This window comes from Copadichromis virginalis, linkage group LG2 (assembly GCF_057382275.1).
Source record: "Copadichromis virginalis isolate Kocher_CV1m ecotype Utaka linkage group LG2, C_Virginalis_male_GT1.1, whole genome shotgun sequence".
Classification (NCBI taxonomy): domain Eukaryota; kingdom Metazoa; phylum Chordata; class Actinopteri; order Cichliformes; family Cichlidae; genus Copadichromis; species Copadichromis virginalis.
Genome location: NC_140619.1, coordinates 32,537,566 through 32,561,398, shown reverse-complemented (window position 1 = coordinate 32,561,398; position 23,833 = coordinate 32,537,566). Strand labels below are relative to the sequence as shown.

Sequence of the window (23,833 nt, the reverse complement as noted above, 5' to 3'; positions counted from 1 at the left end):
CGAAATGAGTAAGACTATTCCAACTTTTAGAGCATGCACTATGTTATTTTCAGAGACAACAATTAAGCAAGTATTACAGCACATTAAGTTGATGGTCATGTGCCCCACTCAGACTTTAACTCACCAGCTGCAGCCAGGCATTCGTTATCAGCACTTGGTTCTTCTCGTCCTAAAAACAGAAGTAGAAGAAAGACAAAAAGAGAGTGAGATTTTCTTTTATATAAGAGCAAAGAACCAAAGCAATTCATATTTAATAAACTGGAAAATGCCTTTGTGATCAGCAAGTCATTGCAGCTGTTTTGCATTTCCAAAGAACCAACCACGCTATGTGAAACCTTCTAGAAGTGATTTTTTGCAATAAAGTGTAGCTCAGTTAAAGAGCTTCATGGTGGCAAAGGACTATTTAAAACTTTTCCAAGCTTTTTTATATAACACTGTCTGTTAAACAGGGGTGATGTAATGTAAAATATCATGCTAGCTCTTGTAAAATACTGCATGTCATGCTGAAATCAAAGAATGACGAACATTATAAAATAATGAACTTCGGAAATGTTTTTAAAGTGTACATATAGCATTTCTGGAAATGATGTTGCTCATATTCTAGCTGCAGGGTGGAAATTAGCATTTCTGCAAGCATCACTATTCCTGCTCCCTGTGCTCCCTTACTTTAAAGAAAAGGGGATATATATTAAATGAAATCCAAGCAGAATTCCTGCATCTTTTTAGCTTTTTGTCCTCTTTTTGAATTTGTCAAATAAAAGGTAAATAACTTTGTCTATAAACAATTTAATGAAACAATCAAAATAAAACGGAATATCCTGAAAAGCTGAATTTGCATATCTATTTGATGTCAGACAAAATTCTTGCAGCACAGTAAACAGGGCCATAATGTATAGAATGGCAATATTTATTTATTTAATTTATGGTCTATCATTATTATTATTGCAGCAAAAATCAAGCTTTGGGGGTTTCTACTGTATGTTACAGTAATAGTGTTGTATACATTTCCTAGTAATATCTTGGTGTTTCTATCAATACGTGTTCATTTGCATTTTCACGTCATATAAAAATCAGACCAAAGCTTCAGTGAACACAATACACCAGTTGCTGTTTGAAGCACCAGCTAAGATGTTGGAGAACAGGAGCAATGCAGGTCTCGGTGGCATGAACTTGTCCAGAAGCCAAGATGAGAAATCACAAAGTTCCTTAAGACCATCGTCAAAACCCTGCTGTCAAGACTGCTCCTTTGGTTGTTGATTACAGATGAAGTCCACGTCACTCAAGTTAAAAAAAAAACTAGAGGATGGTCAGATTCATTATTGAAAAAGCATCAGAGACTGCCAAGAGCTTTAAGCAGCTTCTACTTATACAACAAAAATGCCCTGGAACAGCCTCTCTCAGGAATTACTTTTTAGGAAACTGATAACTTTTGAAGCAGCAGGACAGACATTATGTCCATATGAAGCAGCTCAGCGGACAAAAACTGCACTTCAGTTTGCTGACTTTGTTTGGAAGGTGTATGATGGAATAAATGGGCCTGGGCCATGCTCAAAGACACACTTTCAACAAAATCTGAGTATCTATTAACGAAGGATACCACTGAACTAAGAGCAGAAGATGGTGACACGTGTCAAAGTATCTCAGTAACAACATGGATAGTAGAAATCAGACTGTTAGAGACAGGAGGAATAAACAGGATTAGCCTTTTTCTGAAAGTTGTCTGGAACAGTCAAAAATCTTTGTCAAAAAAGAAACATATTGAGGTGCAGAAAAGTTAATTGACATTCAGTCTAAAAAAATTTAATTCCAAACACATCTTTTGTGCACTCTTAACTGAAGACCCTTTATGAAGGAGAGCCAATCTGATCTGACAAATAAATGACTTGTAAGTATCTGAGTCCTCAGTTTTTACATAAAAGCTTTTCAGTGATTTAAGAAGCATCACCACATATAAAGAAAAACAAAAATTAGTGGAAAAACAGACTGAAAGATGATTTTAGAAGGACTGAAAGTTTGTTTGTTTTAGACTACAGCCCTACTACAGTAAACTAGTGTAAAATTCTGAATCTGTCTGAATGTCTTCCTCAGTCTGTTAGAAACTGTAGATCATCAGAAAAACATGTGGTTCCTTAATTATCAAATAGATTAAACAAGAACAACTGGAAACGCTTTATTTCCAGTTGTTTCCAGTTTCAAAAGGAAGACGTCCTTTTGAAAGTGCATGCTCTCACACACAAACTGTTGCATCTGTCATTTCTGACAAATGACAGCAGACACATGGCAGTTAAATCTCAGAACCAGTGCATGTAACATGCTAACACTTCCCTAAACTGTCTCCTCTCTGTGGATGAGACTGACTGATAAATGTACACACAGCCTCTGTCGGGTCTGTTACGTTTTTAATTCTTTCTGATGGTTAATGAGGCTTCATGTGACAACCTGCTGCTACTCTGAGAAGATCATTTACTATTTAAAAAGTCATTAAAGTTAGTAGAAACCTGATTTTGGGGTCACAGGCCTGAGAAAAGAGGAATAAAATATAATGTTCATAAACTGCAACTGTTTAAAGTGTATTAAGCTCCCCTGTATCGAATATTATCAACCACTGAATTACTTTTACCATTTTTATTACTCTTATATAGACACATCAACAGTGGTCACTCCACTGTGTATTGGGCAGAGTTCTAGTTTAAAATTAAACTATACAGTAAGATTTGGGTTTGGTTAGATTTACGCACCAGAACAACTTGGTCGAAGGTAAGACAAACCACAAGTTGAGTTTAAACACAACCATTAACAAGGAAAACAGTCTTACCACAAAGTTTAGGAGGGCACCTTTTGGCCAAATGGGATGCATTACAAGCTGGTAACAGCCATTCAGTGTGCTAATAAACAAGAATTGTATGAGCAATCTCACACAAACTCACAATCAGGAAAGGAGATTCTAAACAATCTCTTAAATATACTCCAGACAACATGGGAAACTGTGGTAGAGAAAATCACAGGGCTTTTGAGGCACGGTAAAAAACTACAATTGAGCTGCAAGAAGGAGCTGCAAAAATTAAAAAAATAAAATGTAATCTTCTTTTGGCTCCTCCCTTGCAACAAGTGGTCACCACAGTGGGCCTCACTCTAATCAGTGACCTTTCACTTGCCAAGCAAATAAGTAAACTACTGCACAATAGAGCCACCTTAAAATGAAAATAAATAGAATAAAACAGAGCTTTTAAAATTGTTTCATTAACCCAAATGTAGTGTTTGATTCATCAATCACTTCATGGATACCCACATTACAGCTTCAAACAGACACAACAAGAACACATTTGCATATATACTTGCCTGTATTGTGTAATATTTAATGTCACCTGCAAAATTAGCGCAAACCTTAAAGCCACAACTCTTACACGGAAAAGTCTCCATGAATGTAACACTCAGCTAAATACAAAAATGTCAACGTTAAAGTAACTAAAATCCACTTCAGGTTTTCATACAATTACACCTGGAAAACTTCATATTTTTCCACACATTCTTTATTTTAAAATGACCAAACTAGATACCATGCCACACACACACATCCAGTTTTCTCACCACATCTATGATCTGCAGAAGTGTGAGGCCCAGCTCCACCAGGATGGGAGCTGAGTCATTGACCACAGGTCTCTCTAATCGATTGTAGTTAGCCAGCAGCTCCTTGTACAGTCTTCTCTGGTACTCGCCCTGCAAGGACCCTGGAGGACAAATGCAACAGGAAAAGGGGTTTGTGTTGAATACATATTAAACCCAAAGTGCCGTCTGCTGCATTTACAACATATACGCATGGAGGCTCTGTGAGAATGAAAGCAAGTATGGAGGTCTATGAGTTTTTTACACCTAAGCTCCACTAGTTTGCATAAATGCTCCACTCCTGACATGCCCTCCACTCACTATAAATAGTTTCTGAAGGTCAGCATGTGATTGATAGGGTGTGTTTTGCATTTTAAGCCATAAATCTAGTGGTAGAATAACAATGTTATGGAGAAAGACGGTTTTTTTTTTTTTTTTGGCTTGGACTATCCAATTTCTTGGAACATATCCTGTGGTGCATTTGGGCTGAATTCCTAATCCAAAAAGTATCTTTAAAGGTCTTGAGAACCTTTTACCCTTCATTTGCTGGCACCACTGCCTTACTGCCTCATTCTAGAGGCTTTTGATTTCTATAGTTTATCATGTGAGCTTATTGAAAATGTATAAGAAGAAGGTGTGTATGTTGAGCCATGAGTTTTGATGAATAATGAACAAATAAACAAGTGCTGACATCTGCAGATACATCTGCTGACTGTAACACAAAGAGAGGGTGGAGGGACTGTGAGTTTGGGGATCTCTAGGATTAAGGTGATTAGGTTGATGTGTTTGTTGGCCCAGCTTTTGTCACCATTATTGATTCAAATGCCCCATACATGTTTAGCACAAGAACAACCTAACTTTTCACATCAGGACACTTTGTTAACCTTGAAGTCACTGTTCTGACTAGCTGCAGGATGATACTGTATTTGGCCTTAAAATGTAAAAAAAATTAAAAATCAGATTTTCTGCCTTTATTATCAAACAGCTGGAATTAGAGTATCAAAAATGACTTAAAATGACATCATATGCATGTCCAATAACTTGATTCAATATAGCATTAATTCTCTACAAACGTGAGCATCTGAGGGTTGGTGTAGATGAATTTCTTAATGATATTGGATTCCAGCTACAATGAAAAACATAAGCTGAAGTTGTGAATTAACAGTCGAAGTGATAATATACACCCACTAGTTCCTTCATTAGTTACATCTTGCTGTGAAGTTGGACCCCCTGTTGCTTTCAGAATTGCATTAATTATTTGTGGCATAGATTCAACAAGTTGCTGGAGTCTTTCATCCACATTGACGCAATAGCATCGCAGAGCTGTGGCAGATTTACTGGCTATTGGATTCAAATTTGGTGGCTACAGAGACTATTTGAGTACAGCAAACTAATTTTTATGAAAGCAGATTGAGATTTTCTGAGTTTTATCATTTTATCATTTTATTAAAGATAAATTCTTTCATCTTTAATAAAATGATCAGTGTGGCTGCTCTACCAGGTGTAACAATGAAGTTTAAAATCCAGGCATCCATAAAAACAGAATTTATTCAATTTCACTGAGTTAGAAGTTAGCAGAAAGTTAGCTCGCCTAGTTTCCCACCTAAACATGATATACCATGTTCTGACTGAGGAATTTCTGAAAAAATTAAAACATATAGCTCTGCTATCACTTCTGGCATAAATGAAGACAGGAAACTAAACAGCAGTGACGTTTGAAGGGTTACTGATGTTGGGCTAGCTGGTATATGATGATGTGCTACATGGTGACCGGCGACCTGTCCAGGGTGTACACTGCCTCTCACCCTAAGACAGCTGGGATAGGCTCCAGCACCCCTTGCAACCCTGAAAAGGATAAGCAGAAGCAGATGGATGGATGGATGGATGGATGGATGGATGGAATACTAAATCCCATACATTTTTTATCTTTGTTATTTTTTGATAGTTTGTTTAAAGGATTTCATAGGACCAATATGTTTTGGGAATCACAACACTCTCAAAACATGGTCAACAGCACACAGGTCATTAAATCCACACATTGTTTTCTAGATACCAAATTGCTACTCTTCCCATGCATATAGATACTCTAATGCAAACAGTAAAAGGACTCCCTCATATTAACATCAGAGGGCAGTCAACAGTGAATTGCTGGATGGAGTAATCCAGTGAAACAGAACAAATACATCAGAGAAGGCATGTAGTATGAATGGGAAAAAGGAGAAGGGATTACTGACACAGCCCTGCAAAGCTGTGAAGATGATAGAAGCATGCCTTTGGCTTAGCATGCTGCTGATTGGCCCATTAGGACTATAATGAGAAGAATTATAGGAGGACGGAGCCTTAGGTCAAAGGCAAGAAGCTGCTCAGCACAGCAGATGCCCTCTGACTGCTCCTAAGACTCCTCACACTCTCAGACTTTATGCACCCATCCACCCGAGGCCCAGTACCTTCTGCTCAAGTGGGATTGATAAATAAATATTTTTCCCACATAAACATTTAAACTCATTAATAGCCACACACATGCATGCTGAACCATTATTCACCATCTGTACCATTTGTTTTTCTTTCTTTTTAAAAACGTGTTGGAATGGACTACGAGTATGTTAAAAGTTGATTTCTTCTGCAAGGTAAAAAAGACATTTTAAAGAAATCACAGCACAACAAAGTTATAAATATGTCGATATACCCTCAATAAAATTTGCATGCACACATTCACAATGACTCAAACACAGCCTCGTCTGCAGCTGTTATCCGGCCAATCTCCCTCCTGTGTCACTTTTATGTGTTATTACTGTGAAATGTGAACAGAGGGCCAAACAAACATAACTAAACCAATCAAAAAGATTTGAAACCTCAGTCTCTGTTGCAGCTTGTATCATAAAACCAAGTTTATAAGGAATTAAATAATCAAGTCAAATAAACCACTGCAAACTTTAATTCACATACAACCGTGTGCAGTGTACATTAGGGAGGAAGGGGTAGATTCATACCTTTTGTTTTGTTTTTTCTTTTTCTTTTTAATCATCTCACTAATGAAGATTATATGAGTAGATGCAATGAAGGAATAATTTCCACCAACACAGCGAGAGGCGTCCTCAAAACAAAACAAAGATTACGCATCCAGCAGAGGGAATGAAAGAAGGAAGTAAAGGGAGCAGTGGGAGCTATTTTTCTTAATCACCTTCACTATTTATCTCAATGTTTTCCAAATCTGCTCTATTGTTTAAATAAGTATAATAGAAAACTGTCTATAAAGATAATCCTCAAAGAAATTAAAAAAAATTCTTTCCTTTTTTAGTCAAATATGTTTTCTTAATTTTTTTTGTTTGGATTTGGCTTAGATTGAATTAGATTATTGTTAATGTTGCTTTCTTTTTGAAATAAGAAAGTGAGAGTGACACACTTTTAATTAGGAACTTGTATGGGTGTGGCTCATTAACACAGATGCTAATTATTTTCTAGACTCGGATTATGATGGATTTGGTTTCTCACTCAAGTCTTACCAAGGTCAGTACACTATAGGTCAATATATTAAAGAGAGAAAAAAAATATAGAAAATATATGACATATATTTATTGTATTAATTTGTGATTTCCATGTGGTAATATGTTTCTGAGGGGGAAATATGAAAGATTACCGTGCATCAGTGTTAGAAGGTATCGTAAAGGAAAAGCATTCATTTTATACTCAGAATATGTGTAGACCTTGCTGGTCAAACAAGAGAGGTCAATCAAATATTTTCAGAACTAAGAATATTATATAAATAGTTTGAGAGGTTTGACCTTTGAGGTTATATCTCAGTCACCTTTACACAAAGTTCATTTCAATTCCAAATGACTCCATTTACACCACTAAACTAAACCAAGGAAAAAGATAAATATATATATATATATACTTTTAACACGTATATGTTATTCTACGAGTCTTCTTAGCAATTTGCACAGTTGGGAAAAAATGTGAAAACTGTTTTAATGGTGATCCATGATAGGTCAACTGATGTAGACCCTCAGTTGGAGCACTTTCTTGGCACTTTATTCACCCATTTGGGCAAATGTGTTCCTGTTGCAGGGAGATAAGAGTGTTCTACATGGGTTAATGTGTGTGTGAATGGGTGGTTGACTGGTTGTGTAAAGCGCTTTGGGGTCCTTAGGGACTAGTAAAGCGCTATACAAATACAGGCCATTTACCATTTACCAGTTAATGTCTTTAATTAAAGAAATAAATTGTAATACTGCAAAATACTACCAAATACTATTACTGAATGGGGTCCTACTTTAATAATGAAGTTCTATTGCCTGTACACTGTACAAATATATGCAAATACATACAGATTTTTACAGAGTCCTGACAAAACAACATTTGGGTTCATAGTATTTACTTCCTTACTCTCTTTCTGAAAATGTATATATAAAAGAGCATCACTGTGTGTGTATAGCATTCACATATCTATCTTGCATACAGCTGATTTAGAATCACCAATTAACCTAGTGGGATAACCCACACAGTAACAGGGAGAACATACAAGCGCCACGTAAAAACGATCTCACAGCCATCTTGCTGTGACATGTCTGCGCTAACCACCATTGCACCAGCAGAAGACCAGCAGGCGGTTTGTGGTTGTTGGGAAGAGAAAATCCTTGTTCTACTCCAGTTCAGGAGTATGTTACTTAAGGCCCCCAAAAATCTCTGCTGGGTTTTTTTAGGGGGGACTTAAGGGTTGAATGCTGGTGTTATTAATAGAAGAGCCACAAACTTTCCCTAACTACAGTACATGAATAACTTGCCAGTTAAAAAATAACATGTTTATTAATGCATTTACTTTTGACCATGGGGGTATTTGTTGAAACTAAGCTGCATCATTAACATATTTCATTTTAACGTATTGTGTCTTTTATACTATGCATGTTATCCCTGCTAAACTCAGGCTAATGTTATACAACAACTGCCTTCAATGCTCAGTCCCTCTAACCCCATATAGATCACTACAGGAAATGATCAGCCTATGAAAAGGTCACAAAATTATTGATTATTAGCTCAACTTTACAACAGAGAATCTGTTCATTATTTATATGTACATTTAAAAAGTGAAGGTCAGACCATTTGTAGATATTAGCAGAGAAGGTCAAGAGACAATTGTCTCAGTCTCAGGAACCAAACTTTGAGTCTATACTGCCACTGGAACAAGTAGTGACTATCTCTGCCTCCTTCAGAAAGCTCACAAACACTGGTAGGCCACACACTGTTGCAGAAAAATGCACTTAATTGTGGATTACTGTGGATGAAAGCACTTTTTTCAGGGTTCTGTTTGAGTTAAATTTATTGTTTATGTGAGAGAAAATTCAGGAATTGTCAGAAGGACGTCTACTTTACTTCAAACAAAATACTTAAGCAGCCAAGTTTTGAACAAAGAAACATTTTCTTCAAGTTTAACCAAATTCTCTTTTCGACAGACTTCTGCTGTTAATACTTCTCAATTAAACATAAAACTTCATTTTATTTGGTGAGCTAACTGTAGCTAGTATGAAGAAAGGGGACCCTACCACATCAGAAGAACCTGGACCTTTCCCAGAGAGCAACCACAGAAGTGAGTGAGAACAAGAAAGAAAGTGGGAGAAAAGCTGTGTTGTCATGCTCAGCCCCACTGAGCCCGCTGCAGCCCATTGTAGTTCTATATTTTGCCTTTCTCCCTCCCAGTTAATGACGTTCGGTTTCATCCCATGGCTCTGATGACCTGTTTACCCTGTGTCAGTATCTTTATCACCAGTGAAACACTGAGGCATCCAGCAGGAGATTGCTGCTGACTCACTGTATACAAACAACAACAATAAAAGAATATGCAACTGTAAATTTAAAAAGAGGCTAAATTTCATTTTTAAAAAACAGCTACCTCTGAGTCAAGAACAAACACAATGGCAATGTGTTGTTGATGTCAATACAAGTCTCATCCTCATTTCCACATTAGACACAGATTCCACAGAAACAGGTGATTTGTTTTTAACTCAGTACACGCACAGGCTCACAATGATGTGTCCACGTTACAATTCATAATGATTTGGCACTCTGAGCTTACCCCGAGGTGTCTGCATGCATTTAGTTCTAATAAGGAGAGCCAGCCTGCTCCTGGTCACTCCAAGGCACCACCAGGGGGAAAGTTTAATGCATTTCACATATTCAAATGGTCTACTACTACAGACCATGCCAATTTTATTTGTGTGGATTTCCTTGACATGAAATTTATTAGAAGAATATTGGATGTGCGCTCTAGCTCACAGATGACTGTGGAACTGAATGGAGAGGAAATTAAAAATGTGAGACCCATGGAGATGTGAATTTGGTATGAATATCATTATGTTTTTAGCTCTGTGCTGATAAGACAACCTGTCCAGAAATGTGTCGCTTGTCTCTCAATCAGTCTGTGTTGATGTTGTATGCGAGCAAAAATTTAGAGGTCTTCAAATACTAAAGAAATTAATAATGATATTAGTGCTTTGTGGGATGGACTCTTTTAGACATAGTCTAAAGGAACACCTTAAATCTGCAGTGCAGGTCTTATCTTTCTAACTTCTGGTTCTTATTTTTTAACTTTGGAATCAGACGCTGCTCAAAACTTTCCTTGGTCTTTCCACCACCTCCACCTAGCTGTAGCTTGTTCATTTTCCAGTGCAATGATTTTTACTTCCTTCACCTCCAACAAATTACACATTGCTCTATAAACTAAAAAGTATCACTATAAGATACCAGATTTTAAATTTTGAAAAACTAGGTAATAGCAAGGCAACTTTCATAATATCATTAATGCTAAAAGACTTAATCAACGTTATGAGAACTTGTCTGAGGGCTTAAATGTAACCGAAATTTGTTCTTATGTGATCAGTGAAGCTCAAATTATTCGTTTTAGTACAAAATATCTACGATATCTAAATTATGTGTTGTACGCAAATGTCACTGACTTAGCTGAAAATGGATGGATGGATGGATTTATGTTGATTATTTCCACAAATATAAATTATCTGAAGCACTTTTGAATGTCAAGAGCAAATCTTTACAAGAAAATGAAAAGTACATTCTCCCTTTTCTATCCTTTTGCTCTTATTTACAGAGAATGAGATGGCGCACACAAAAATATGAACAAAACCATCCAAATCAGCACTGTCACCTATGCAATTTATTTCCAATCAGCTGCAAACAAATAGCAGAGTCGTTTGAGGTCGAGGTCATGTGAGGCCAAACAAACAGGCAGAAGGTGACCATCGCAAAGTGATTGTGATTTTGGGGTGGCATTTAAGCACATTAATCTTCTCTCTTTCATGCTCACAAATTAATATATACTGAGAAATTCAGCTATTTGATTCTGTCCCTTTTGGATATTTTTACTAGGTCAGTATGTTCAGATGAGGCTTCTAAACAGGCTCATCAGACAGGCTATTCACACACAAACAGCCTGAGGGACTCATTCTCCTTCTTGCTGTCACACATACCTCTTAGACAAACACCCAAACAACAGGATTGCTATTTTAAGCAGAGTACTAAATGACCAGCTCTTAAATCAGGGCCCCTGTTGTGGCCAGGTAAACCTATCCACGCTGAGCTGCTTTCCATTGTGCAGCGATGATAATGGCTTTGTTTCTCGGTCCATTTTTTCCCTTTGTCAAGATAATCTGCCACATGAATCATGAATATTAGGTAATCTATTGTGTAGATTACCTATACAGTTAAAAGTGATTTAATTACTATTATGCTTTGGGCAAATCCAAAATATTATGTAACTAAACTTGCAATATTGACATAAGGCTGAGTAACTTCAGTTGTTTTCACACATGCACAGCAGCCCTCGACCTTTTTCCAGCTCAGCTGCAGGTAAGAAAGCAAATATCAGACACTGGATCGCATTAAATTGTCTTTAACCTGCCATCTCCATAGCAGATAGAACTAAGACAGCACCCTTACCAAAATCAAACTGAGTGTTTCCTGCAGTGAAAACACATCTACAGCAGACCTACCTGCTATTTACTGCATGTGAATAAAGGACTTCAGGCCTGTTTGAAATTCATGCCTGAAAATTGCTAACTAACTTGAAGTTATTGGAGTGATTAGTTGAGTGAAAACTAATCAATGGGAATGCTGATATTTAACAGATAAGTGGTAACAAATGGGACAGAAATGGTGTGTTTAGTATTCTTGGTGTGCCTGTGCTATGTCATTGTATCAGCCCCGAGGTTATGAGGACATGTGCTAGCCGGCTGTCTGTGAGTCACATTTTACAACCTGAATCTAAAACTGAAGACGATACTGGTGCTGTGGAAAACATCACATCTGGTTCTTATACTAAACAGATGACACCATCAGAGCATATTGACTATTGACCAGTTACTGTAGCACTGGAAAGACTGGTTCCCAGATCGGGGTGCAATGATGCAATCATATCCATGCTGCAGAGAGTTTAACCCCATCAAGGGGCTGCATTGTGGAGGATGCAGGCCCCTGTGGTGCTCCACTGTGCTGTCTCCATTTATGTTTACTATCCATAGCTCAGACGTTCAGGACTTTTAGACCTTTTACTTAGGCAAAAGGTTGAAATACTTGTGCCACTCCATCTCTTCCTCATCTGCACTTACCTCTGCCTATACCCTGAGACAGTGACACCCATCATCAGCCTTCAAATGTATAACAGTAGTGAGATGATGCAGCAAAATTGCATCTCATGAACATTAATCAATTTAAAAGGACTCAAAAGGCATTATCTCCTAATGTCAAAACTGTCTTCAGCATAATATATAATCCATAAGTGATGGAGCAATTGTTATAGATGTTTTTTTCCTGCAGCTGGAGTGTAACAGTCTTCATAAACTGTTATTCACACCAGTGATCTTGCTCCTAGACAGACATTGTTCACAGTTAACCCGGGGACTCTGGTATAGCTGGGACCCCCGAGGTTCTAAATGATGTAACTTTAATCCTGGTGAATAAACAGCAACACTACAAAGCTGTAGTAACAAAAGGCTCGGGAAGATTAAAATACAAATAAAAGGCTTTAAAGACATTCACTTTAGTGTGACTCAACATTAATTTACATGCAGCCAGCAGGTTCTTTCTTTTGAGGTTTGTCCCTAAGAGAAAAGCACAAAACATACAAATAAAATAACTCTACACAAGAAACAGATCTATTATTATTTATCGTAATTTTGTTTCACACAACAAACTTGGCAAATCTCATAAAACCTGATGCAAAAAGCCAGATCTATCATCCAGTATGGAACACAAAAAGGCTCTGAACCCACAGTGCCCTGGGACTAGAGTGATGAATCTGGCAAGGACTATGCTGCACAAAGGAGCTGCTAACAGAATGCCACTCCCTGAGGGCCCGGAGAGTCGACATCACAACAAATACTACGCATCTAGACCCTTTCTCATGCAAATATATGGCATTAGTGCACTGTATTTATGAGTGTTTGCGGAAGAAACAAATATGGAAAAATTTCCACTATTGAATGAATGTGCAATATATCTGATGCTGAAGTCACACCGTGAATGTTTTTAGTCCAAAGATGATAAACTTGCTGAATATAAATCAAATCTGCTGGCAGCTGGAAAAATAAACATACCAAATCAGAATGTAAACACAGGCTAGAGTGCAAACTATAATACATTCCTTGTTTGCAGTTAGGCGTAACATATAAACATTTAACAAATACTGTATATTTTGCTTAAATAGACTGGGATGTAACGTAACTGGGTCTTTTTGAAGCAGTATCAATAGACGGACTTCTCAGCTATGAAACATACTGATATTTTTAAAATGCAGTCCGTCCTGCAGATATCAACAAATTATATGTCTGACACAAAAAAATACTGCTGCAGCATTGGTAATGAATGCGTAACATCACTATAGGCAGGATGATAGGTATACCTTGTGTGATCTTACACATTGTTTTGTCGATTTTAAAGGTTAGTTAGCTTTTTGAATCCAGAAGTCAAGACTAAAAGATGGAAGGTGACTGCACAATTAATCAAATTTTAATCTGAATCACAATTTCAACTTCCTGCAGTTTTAAATGAACGTGATTGACTGATAATGAAAATGTGTGCTACAGCTAGACATGAAGTAAAAGCAAATCAAGCTCTCTCTGACAGCGTGCCTGCATGTGCCAATCACAGCTGTTCCTTGCACCGCAGAGCCTGAAATTTCCTGAATTCACTTGACTGCAGTGATATACTACATATAACAGAACGTCAAAAACAAAAATCAAATGTCTGGCACAGCAGAAGGCAAAGATTTTGATCCTAGAGGCAGATCATTACCTGTAGTTTGGATATAATTCAGATTTAGGGCCAGTGATGTCAACCTAGAACAATTGTCCAATGTCACTTCAGATGTCCAAGATAAGTGACCAAAAATACAATGAGTAAGGAAGGTTTCAGGAAAATGGTCAACATACTAGTAAAAAAGAAGTTATCGCCTCGCACAGTTATTTTTTCAAAACAATAACAGCTGCACTATATGCAGATCATTGCAGGGGAAACAGATTTTCACAGGTTCAAACAAATAAAGTTTAAGACTTTATAATTTGCTTCTAGGAGATGGAATTAGATCAGGACAACACACCTTGTTTTACACCACAAACTCCTACAACTAACAGTTTGTCAATTTTAAAGTACTTATACAGCACTTCAAATCTTCTTTTTTACTCTAAATAAAACAATAATAGAAAGGTGAACAGCATAGATATGAATCTCTTTTGTAGACTGTGGCCAACACAGTACAGTGACAGTGTGGAGAGATAATAGAATCCAGACACTATAGTGACAGAAACAAGAAATAGCAACATACTCCAGGGATGAAACAGTGTTGAACAGTATTGAATGGCACATTTCACTATATGCTAATTCAATGTGCTTAACCCAGAAGATAAAAACATAAAAACATGTATGGTGTAGGTTTACAATAAAGCAGTAAAAATAACAAATTCAAATAAAACAAGACAAACAAAAAAAACCCTATGGAGTGTAAGGCTGTCTGAATAAAAAGGTTTAGAGGTTGTATTTGAATTTACACACACATTTAATAATATCTCAGGTCAGCAGACAGCTCCTTCCAAAGAACAGAAACACAATAACTGAAAGCACCCTCAGTATAGTGAGACTAATCCTGTCATCTCAGTCTGACGACCTGAGAGTTCTGACTGGTTAATAAACAGTGAGCAAGTCAGAGATGTAGTGTGGGACCTAACCATTGAGAGCTCTGTGATATAATAGGCTTAATCCTTGAAAGGATTTTAAAGGTAATTCTATATTGCACTTGGAGTCAGTGAAGTGACTTCAATACTGTGTTAATGTGGTCAGATTTCTGTATACTGTGATTGCTTATGACAGTACTAAGTGAGATCGTGCAAATTGTAAAGAGTAATGGACCAAGGGCAGTGCTTTGAGGAACCCCTGATTTAGGTTTTAGGCAGATCTAAAACTGCTAATTAAAATAAAAACTTCCACCCACCAGATATGAAGATATGATCCAGATATGAACCAATCAAGAATCTGACCCGTTTAACCAACTATGTCATGAAGCAGTGTGGGATCATCTTGACAGAGGACAGAGCAAAAGGAAACCAACATCCAAAGAGCTTTTCTATGTCTTTGAAGAGGCCTGGAGAACTATTCCTGAGGACTACTTAAAGAAATTACCTAAAGCTTTCAGACTCTGTTGAAGAATGAAGATAATCACACCAAATATTGGCTTTCAAGTTTGTTCACATATGACTCTACATGTTTCAATAAGACGCCGGACATCTTTCCCATTTTCTAACAACACATTAAAGAATGAGGGGTGGCTCAAGACTTTTGCACAGTGCTTTTCTGTGTGATTCTGTTTATAAGAATCTGCATGATTCTTATAAACTGTGTGTTGCGCTCTGGCTCCAACACCAGGCAAGTGTGCATTCATGTAAATTGAGGACATATCTACACTGGCATGGTCTAGCAGCTCATTATTTTACTATCAGTCGTTTGGCAAGGAAACATATCAGTCAGGGGAGGTCAGCAGTGAAGCATCCAGATGTTCAGCAGCTCTAAACCTACATTTGAACCCAGGTCACTAGCCTATTACCTAACCTGATTCAAAATGCAGCTGGGGAGACTGGAAGAACATGAGACTCTGGGAAATTAGTTGATTTGAGTTAAGCAGGAAGTACAAAAAGAATCCAGGGAGAAAAAATAATTTGTGCTAGATGGAGGTGTAAGAGATGGATGAAAACCAGTCCATCACAGAGCCTTTAAAATCCTGGATTCCTTTACATTTCATCATATTCCTGATCATGCTTAAAGGACTTAAATTGGGGTCTCTGAACCTGTAAACTTCAATAAAGCACAAAATATTTTAGTGAGGCAGTAAGACTATGACTTAAAGTAGTGTAAAAAAAAACCCTAATAAAAGGGTGAAACTAGAGAAATGACCTAGAGCTAAAAATGATGCAAGTAAAGGAGACCGTTAGGATGGAGATAAAACAGAAAACTGTAATTCATATAATAGATTTAACCATCCACATATTCTGTTGCTAACTAATAATGCTTGTCACTTCTCTGTGCAGCTCTGGGCTTCCAAAGAGCAAGCACACACACTATAACCATTCTGTGTGTGGGATGTTTAAATCAACTGATGAACCATGAACTCATCCATTAACACATCATTTCCAGCATTGTGTGACTGGCTACAGTAGCGAGCATAATCGTGTATGATGCAGTTTGTTAATGGACCTCTAGATAGATGAATTTATAGAGGAGAGATTTACAATCTATGGCTTCCTGACACCACTGTAATCCTAATCCAGGAGCTAAGACCTCTGAAGTGCTGCACTGAGTCTGTGACCACCACATCTCGTATACACTGAACACAACCCACATGCTTTTACAGATTTGGAAACAAAAATCCTTCAACACCTACATGGTTAATGCAAAATAAAAATGTTTTAGGTTTACTTTTAAACATTTGAGTTTAACTTAATAGCAGAACAACCTGTTAACTATTTCTGCACAACATGCTGTGTTATAAATGTTTGAGTAATCACAGACTTCCAAGGGTGGTAAAGGATGGGAAAATAATTTGAGGAGAGCTTTACAAATAAAGATAACCAAAACTAGAAAACGTTAAAGAGCTCTACAACATCAGTTTTTTCGGGTCACTGTTCTGTTTTGTTTGACTCAGTAGAGTGGAGGAAACTACCATAAGAACCTCTACATCCCTGTTTTCAATTGAAATCAACCTTAATTAATTTTTTAATCCAAAGTAATCATTAATATTTTTTCATTAAGTATAAAACTCTACTATTTTATTTTACTAAACATATAAACAGTTTTTATAGAATATTAACATTTATAAATATTCTGCACACACATACAGGTACACACATAAATTTCTCCCACCACTACCACCCTAGCTAGCCATTCTAGACATTAACAATTTAAGAGTGTGGACTTTGCATGTTGTTCCCATATTTACATGAGTTCTCTCCAGGTACTCAGGCTTCTTCCCACAATCCAAAGGCATGCAATTAGTGAGGTAAGGTTAATTGATCATTCTAAATTGCCCATAGGTGTGAATGTGAGTGTGAATGGTTGTGTTAGCCCTGCGATAGATTGGTGACCTATCCAAGGTGTACCCTGCTGCCAAAACAGAATAGAAGGGATGGATGGATGGATGGATGGATGGATGGATGGATGGATGGATGGATGGATGGATGGATGGATGGATGCAACAAATACAACTCTATGGTCAACCAGTATTTGATTTTGAAAACACTAGAAGACTAGAAACACTTGGTAGAAGACTAGTTCAGGTTGTTCTTTTTTTGCTTTGTCTTGTTTTTTCCCTGCTATTTTAAATAAAAACATCTGATTCTGAGTCACACGTATGCAGTGAGGCTGTTGTTTCAGTAGGATGCCATTGGTGTAGTCAGAGTAGTGTGTGTGTATGTGGGTGGGTGTATGTGTGTGTCTGTGGGTGGTTGGGGGAGGTTACAGTCTTTATATTGGACCCCTGTGAGTCTAAGCATGTTTTCTGGATGTGCCAGTTTACTCCCTGAAGTACTTTAATGGATTAATTGTTTTCCCTCTGTCCCCTTTAACATGGAGAGAGGTAATACCCTTTACTTGGCATGGGGCTCATCGCTTTTGCTTCATCAGTTATGATGCTCTGTTTGAACAGCGTGCTGTGGAGTCGTGTCTGTGCTTGATTTTTGGTAGCCACTTAAAAGACAGTAAAAAAAAAAAAAAAACATCAATGGGTGAAACAAACCGTATCCATTCTGTTGCGCTTCCCTTCATTTTTTGGTTCATGTCCACATATGTCAATAAAGCAAAACTAAGCTTCCAAGACAGTTAAGTTTTTACTCTTGCTTCATGTAAAACAACAAAAAAGAAAGAGGTAAACCACACAATTCTGAGAAGTCATTACATGCTAACCCTGTTCAAGGATAACTAGCGTGCTATTACCAATACATGCCAACAGCCATATGTGACATGTGTTAGAATGTCTTATCACTTGATTTGACCTTGTCTCCTGGTCTTGCCTCCCTTCTGACTGGTGAAGTGGAAGGTGGCAGGTTCGGGTTCGCGGTGGACATATGTCTATGCATAAAGCAGTGCTTTGGAAAGCAGATTCAGCAAAACCACTGAGTTAAGTAACCAACCCAGATGTTAGATGATGATGCTGATGATGGGATGGGGCTTAGCAATGCATTATAGAGTCATGCATGCACATCATCATCATTCAACGCAGCAAACATTAATGTAGAGAGTAATGCACACATATGCTCAGTGTTTAAAAATAACTCTTTGCGTCTTTAACTTGTTTTTTAGTCTGGATTCTAGGTAGGAAATTCAAAGATTTATAAATCTTTGAATTTCCTACCCAGGCTATAGCCTGTGAAAGATTCAGCAGCCAGTGTTATTCAGCAGGTGTATGGTGACTGCTAAACAAAAAACCGTCACCTAGTCCTGTACTGTGAGGTCTTAAGTAAAAAATTCCACATTATATCCAGATATGAAATTATCTAAACGTACTCTGGTTTGTTTATGTCAGACAATTTAAAATTATCCTATCAATTTTGATTGTTTTTTAATGTTAGAAAACTTTCCGAAAATGCCGAAAAGATTCCCTACTAGTCGTTTGAGGACGTAAACTCAGGTCTAAATTACCATCCTCCTCAAAAAAACCAAAAACAAAAATCGTTTTCAAGTCGGTACCCTTCATTAGATCATCTGTATAAACTGGAGGGGAAGAACAACTTTGCCCCAAACCTACCTCTGAAAAGCATTGCGATCCAAATATAAAATCCAAGCGAACACGGTTTCCAAAACTTGTGGCACCGCATGCTGGCACCGTCCAGTGAACTCCAGCGGTTGTGTCGGCTAGACGGGAACTCTGATCCGGCTCGGCGGTGGAATGAACATGCGGCTGGGGAAAACGAAGGGGACCGGGACGGCGTGAGAGATTTGCAAAAAGAAAAGAAAAAAAAGACTGACAGACAGGAGTGCGGAGTTCAGATTGGCACGTTCACGCTGCTTCAGTCTCCCTCACACGCACACGCACACAACGCTGCACAGTGCACCTCCTTCCCAGCCTGAGTGCGCATCACAGGTAACACAACAGGATACAGTAAAGTAATAGCCTCTGTCACGGGAGTATGAGCACAGATGAGGCTGATGAGATGCCTGTAACCCAGTAATTGTGTGCTAACCCTGAAAACTAGCTCACATTTGAATGTTAAATCCTACAACATGCTCACGAGACACTGACTAAAGATTACATTAGTGTCTACTTAAACTCAACTAGTCTAATCAAATAAAGGTGCGTGTGCGTGCCGCCCACTTATATTGCTCACATTCTGGGGGTGATAATGTTAGTGTTTGACCTCAGGCAATGATGTAACGAAACCCTGAATGTAAAGTCCCCTGAAGTGATGGAAACAGGACTGTGTGTATGCTCTCCCAGTCACGCCTGTATACACTGCAGTCTATTACAGTAAACAGTAGAATTAAACAGGGACTTTTTTTAGATGTTCATGGAAAAAAAATCTTATCTTTCTTGCACAGAGTAAGGTATGAAGATTGATTCCATTTGTGCACTGTTATATAAGTACAGATCTAAAAGTAAATAAGGAATATGTAACCCTAAGTAAAACTCCAAATGGCATAAGTGCTCTGACAGTGTAAATAAATGTATTCATTAGTGAACTTAGGATAAGGTTATCAGTTGGTAGCCGTATATCACTATTAAGTGTAATAAAAGTTGTATCAATACTCTTATCTACCTCAGATAAACAAGCTACTTAAGCCCAGGAGTAGTATTGTAGCCTGAAAGTAACATCCTGCAAGATTTAAACCAATCTGCTCAGTCCAATCAGTCAAATCATTACATGCTTGATTCTATGCATAGCCTTTTCTGAGCAACTCGTAAAATTGGTAGTTGCCCAGTGACTGACATATATCTTTTTTCTTTTGCTAAGTGCACATTTAAATCAAACACAAGGTCAAAGAGTAGCTATACAAATACCAGATAAATAAATTTGTCATTTGTCTGTTTTTTTTATCTCACTGTTTGACAGGAAAACTTACTCTGACCCAAGTAGCAGGTACAAATCACCAGTGCATACCCTCCATCTCCCACAGCTGTAGATCATCATTTATTGAAGTGCCACGCGTCGCACTGCAATTTCCCCCTTCCCAGCTTTACAAAGAGGTTCATCAACTGCATTTTTGTCATATTTGTCTCCTTTTTGTGCCAGACTGGCTTATAATCACATGACCTATTTATTCCAGTCCATAAATAATTTCAGTCGGAAATAGAATCCAACAGGCAATGAGGGGGAACATTGCATATTTCTCCAAATGTTCTCGCCGCCTTTGCTCCCTGTCTCTCTCTCTCTTCTTCTTCTCTCAATGGAATAGGGGCGTATTATCTAAGAAGCAGCCCTGCGCCATTGGTATTAGTTATTTTTCCTACCCCACATGGAGCTCCATCTGAGGAGATTTATGCTGTTAGATCTGATTTGGTACAGCATCCCATATCTGTTCAATAGGTGGTCCCGAAAGCCACAGTGGGCTGTGTGAAACCTCTGATCCCAACTTCATCCTTTCAAATAATCTCACTGTAAAAGAAAAAAAAAACATCTAGGGAGTGAGAAGGAAGTAAAAGTAAACAAATCACACACAGTGACACACCATGTCACAAAGCTTGAATCATCTCAAACTGGTTTCTTGAACAAGAATGCGAGTTCACTGTAATCAAATGTCTTCCAAAATCACCAGATCTCAATCCAATAGAGCTCCTTTGTGATGTGGTGTAATTGGAGATTTGCATCATTGATGTGCAGCTGATAAATCTGCAGCAATTGTTCGAATTGCCATCAATTCAATATGGACCAAAATCTCTGAAGTATTTCCAGAAACGTGTACAACAAAGAATTTGGGCAGTTCTGAAGGTAAAAGGGGTCCAAAACATTACTAAGGTGCATCTGACAAAGTGTTCGTTGAGTGTAAACATTAAGTGCATCATTATGCATGCAGTACTGTCTCTGTGTGTGTTTGTGTTTATAAAGTGATTCTGTGGCTCTGTTGCACCAGGAGTATTTTTTTTTCACTTTATGTTTTTCTTTCCACTGTTTTGCCTCCTCCTACACTCTGTATAGCTGTTTGCCCCCACTTAACAATGCACAGTGCACATTACAACTGCACAAACACACAATTTAAAAAAACTAAAACAAAAAACATCTCTATGCTCAAAGTTCTTAAAATCAATCCTCCAGCAAACTGGCAGCTGATGATACTCTGGACTCTTTCACCCAAATACTACAGTCCTTTTTCAGACAGACCGTTCAGATTTTCCACCCTAACGACGTGTACAGATGTATTCCCAACACTGTTGTTTGGCAAACGTATGTAATATGAATGAACATGAAAGATGCCACTGTGCAATTCTTATTTAATTAATGTTTCACCTTTTTGAGTTGATTGTGAGCTTCAGTGCTGAGGTTTAAAATGTCTCCAGTCCAGGAAGTGAACAAGAGAAAATGATAACCACAGAAAGGAGTGTGAGGACTGCAGGGAGCTGTTAATTATCAATTTTTTTTTTATAAATGGAAACTGTTATGTTTAATTACTTAATGTTATGACGTTACTGGTACTGCTTCCCTGTTTCGTCTTTGTCTTTTCTTCTCTTCAAATCCTTATGGTATTTTTCTACTACGTGAAACAAACTTAGCACACATCATTACTGACAATCACACATCGCAGTACAACTAAAAGCTGATAGTCAGAAAAAATAATCACAGATTTGTCACTATCTCGATATTCTCTCAATGATGAGAAAGTATGCATGAAATTTTCAGTATCGTAACATATTTTGTTCAACATCCATCTTGTCCTTTGCCCTGTTTCTAACTTAAATATTTGAAATATTCCCCATAGTCCCAGCAGGGCGCATATGTATGCATGTACATGATAGAATGAGGTCAGATGAGCTTTAGTTTGTATCTAAATCACTACCTTTGATGTGGGAGGTGTGCACGCATTCGTGAATCTGCATTGTGTCATTTATAATCTTTTCAGAAGTGTGTGCATATCTGAAATGTTTTCAACCCAAAAAATAAAATGCATCTTTTCTGCACTCCAATATGTGCTGGTTTGAGGTACGTGTGAATATCTAGCCCACATGATGAAGATCATCTTGGTCCGCTCAACACAGCTCGTCCTTTTTTGTCTCACTAGCTGCCAGCTTGCCATTTGTCTCTGTTAAAATGTTCAGGTGGTGACAGTTTATTATGGGATGCGACAGAAAGGTCAGACCTCTCATACACACTTAGTAGTTTACTGTAGAAAAAGGTCAGCAGTGTGTCAAGGGTAAAGGACAGACAGAGCGTGGCAGACGAACCCAAACAAAAAGAGCTAAAAGGTTTTGTGCGGTGTGTGGGGGCGAGTGAAAATGTTACACAGTTAAAGAAAAACAAATAAAAAATTATACAATTACGCTGAAAAATAATTGTATAATGTCACATGTGTATGAAGCAATCATTAGAAAGTCTTAGGTTCATAAATAGTTAAAATTATTCTCAATAGTTTCTCTTTGGATAACCGTTACCCTCAGTTCAGCTTTTATATAGTTATTTTCATGTGGCTGCATCAGCGTTTGAGCGAGATCGTAGGCCTAAATATTACATCACACAAAGAAATTCACTGGCAGGCTCCTCCTCATACTTAAAAGGATGAGACCTAACGCAGAACCTCAACAAGTAAAAATGAAAATTAATCCTTCTGGGACCTGCTTTGATTTTTTTTTTTTCCGGAAGTCTAAGCTGATTCAAAAGCAAGCTTTAAATTACCTTCCCTCAGAAAATGCTGCTTTATGTGTTAATATTTCCCTTTCATTAAATCCATCACATAAGTTGGAGTTTTTGTTTATTAATTAATCTGCTTCATTTTGTCAGTTTCACTCCTGATTTTATGTTAATAGTTTAATGCATCAACATCTGGCCACATTTATGTTTGTTTTGTTTTATTCTTTAAGTGTGTTTTTTTTTCACGGTGTATTTTCTCATACTTATTTTCTTAATATACCAACACAGATTACAAAAATTATTTTGGAAAAATGGCAGTTGTTTTGCCATTTGTGTCACACAAAGAGTGAACGCTCTAACCAAAAGTCAGTGTGGATAGGACTACACCTAGTGGTAGAAATGTAGACATACACACACAAGCTTTACTTCTACAAGACTATAAAAATAGGTCGTGCATTCAATAATATATGGTTATTTATATAACATAAAACATAAGGAATTTGGTAATACCATTTGAAACAGAAAAAAATATCTATTGCAATATAATGCAATAAGAGTTCAAAGTAACATGAGTGGAGAATCTTTTGTGGAAAAAGTTGATGCAATAATACCTTTAAAGTTCAACATAACTTTTGTTTTTAAGGGTTTTAAAATGCAGCCAAAAAGCAAAGAATAGCTGTGTCTAGAAAAAAGCATTTGTAAGCATCTTTTCTTCGCTAATTGTAATTTATTTAAACCAAACACGTCTTACAGAATAAACGTTTTAGTGACTGTCATGGCCTAAAAATACAGCCGGTAACATCTCTATGCTGAATCTCACAGCCTGGCTGCTGTGGGGGAAGGCCTGCTGTTTGGTCTGCTGGCAACAGATAAATGTAAATGTTGACTCAGAGTGATGGCCTGCCCTG

General features: G+C 37.6%; 1 protein-coding gene across 2 annotated transcripts in view; it reads right to left on the bottom strand.

Moving 5' to 3' along the window:
* Positions 1–19,232, bottom strand: part of LOC146717770 (neuronal acetylcholine receptor subunit alpha-7-like) — a 35,467-nt gene extending 16,235 nt beyond the window's left edge. For both annotated transcript variants that reach the window (XM_085430755.1, XM_085430762.1), the window contains exons 1-3: positions 18,896–19,232; positions 3,589–3,728; positions 125–169 (exon numbers count right to left, since the gene is read on the bottom strand). In XM_085430755.1, coding sequence (XP_085286881.1) covers positions 125–169; positions 3,589–3,728; positions 18,896–18,965 — 255 coding nt within the window. In that variant the 5' untranslated portion in view covers positions 18,966–19,232. The remainder of the gene's footprint in view (positions 1–124; positions 170–3,588; positions 3,729–18,895) is intronic.
* Positions 19,233–23,833: the final 4,601 nt, after the last annotated feature.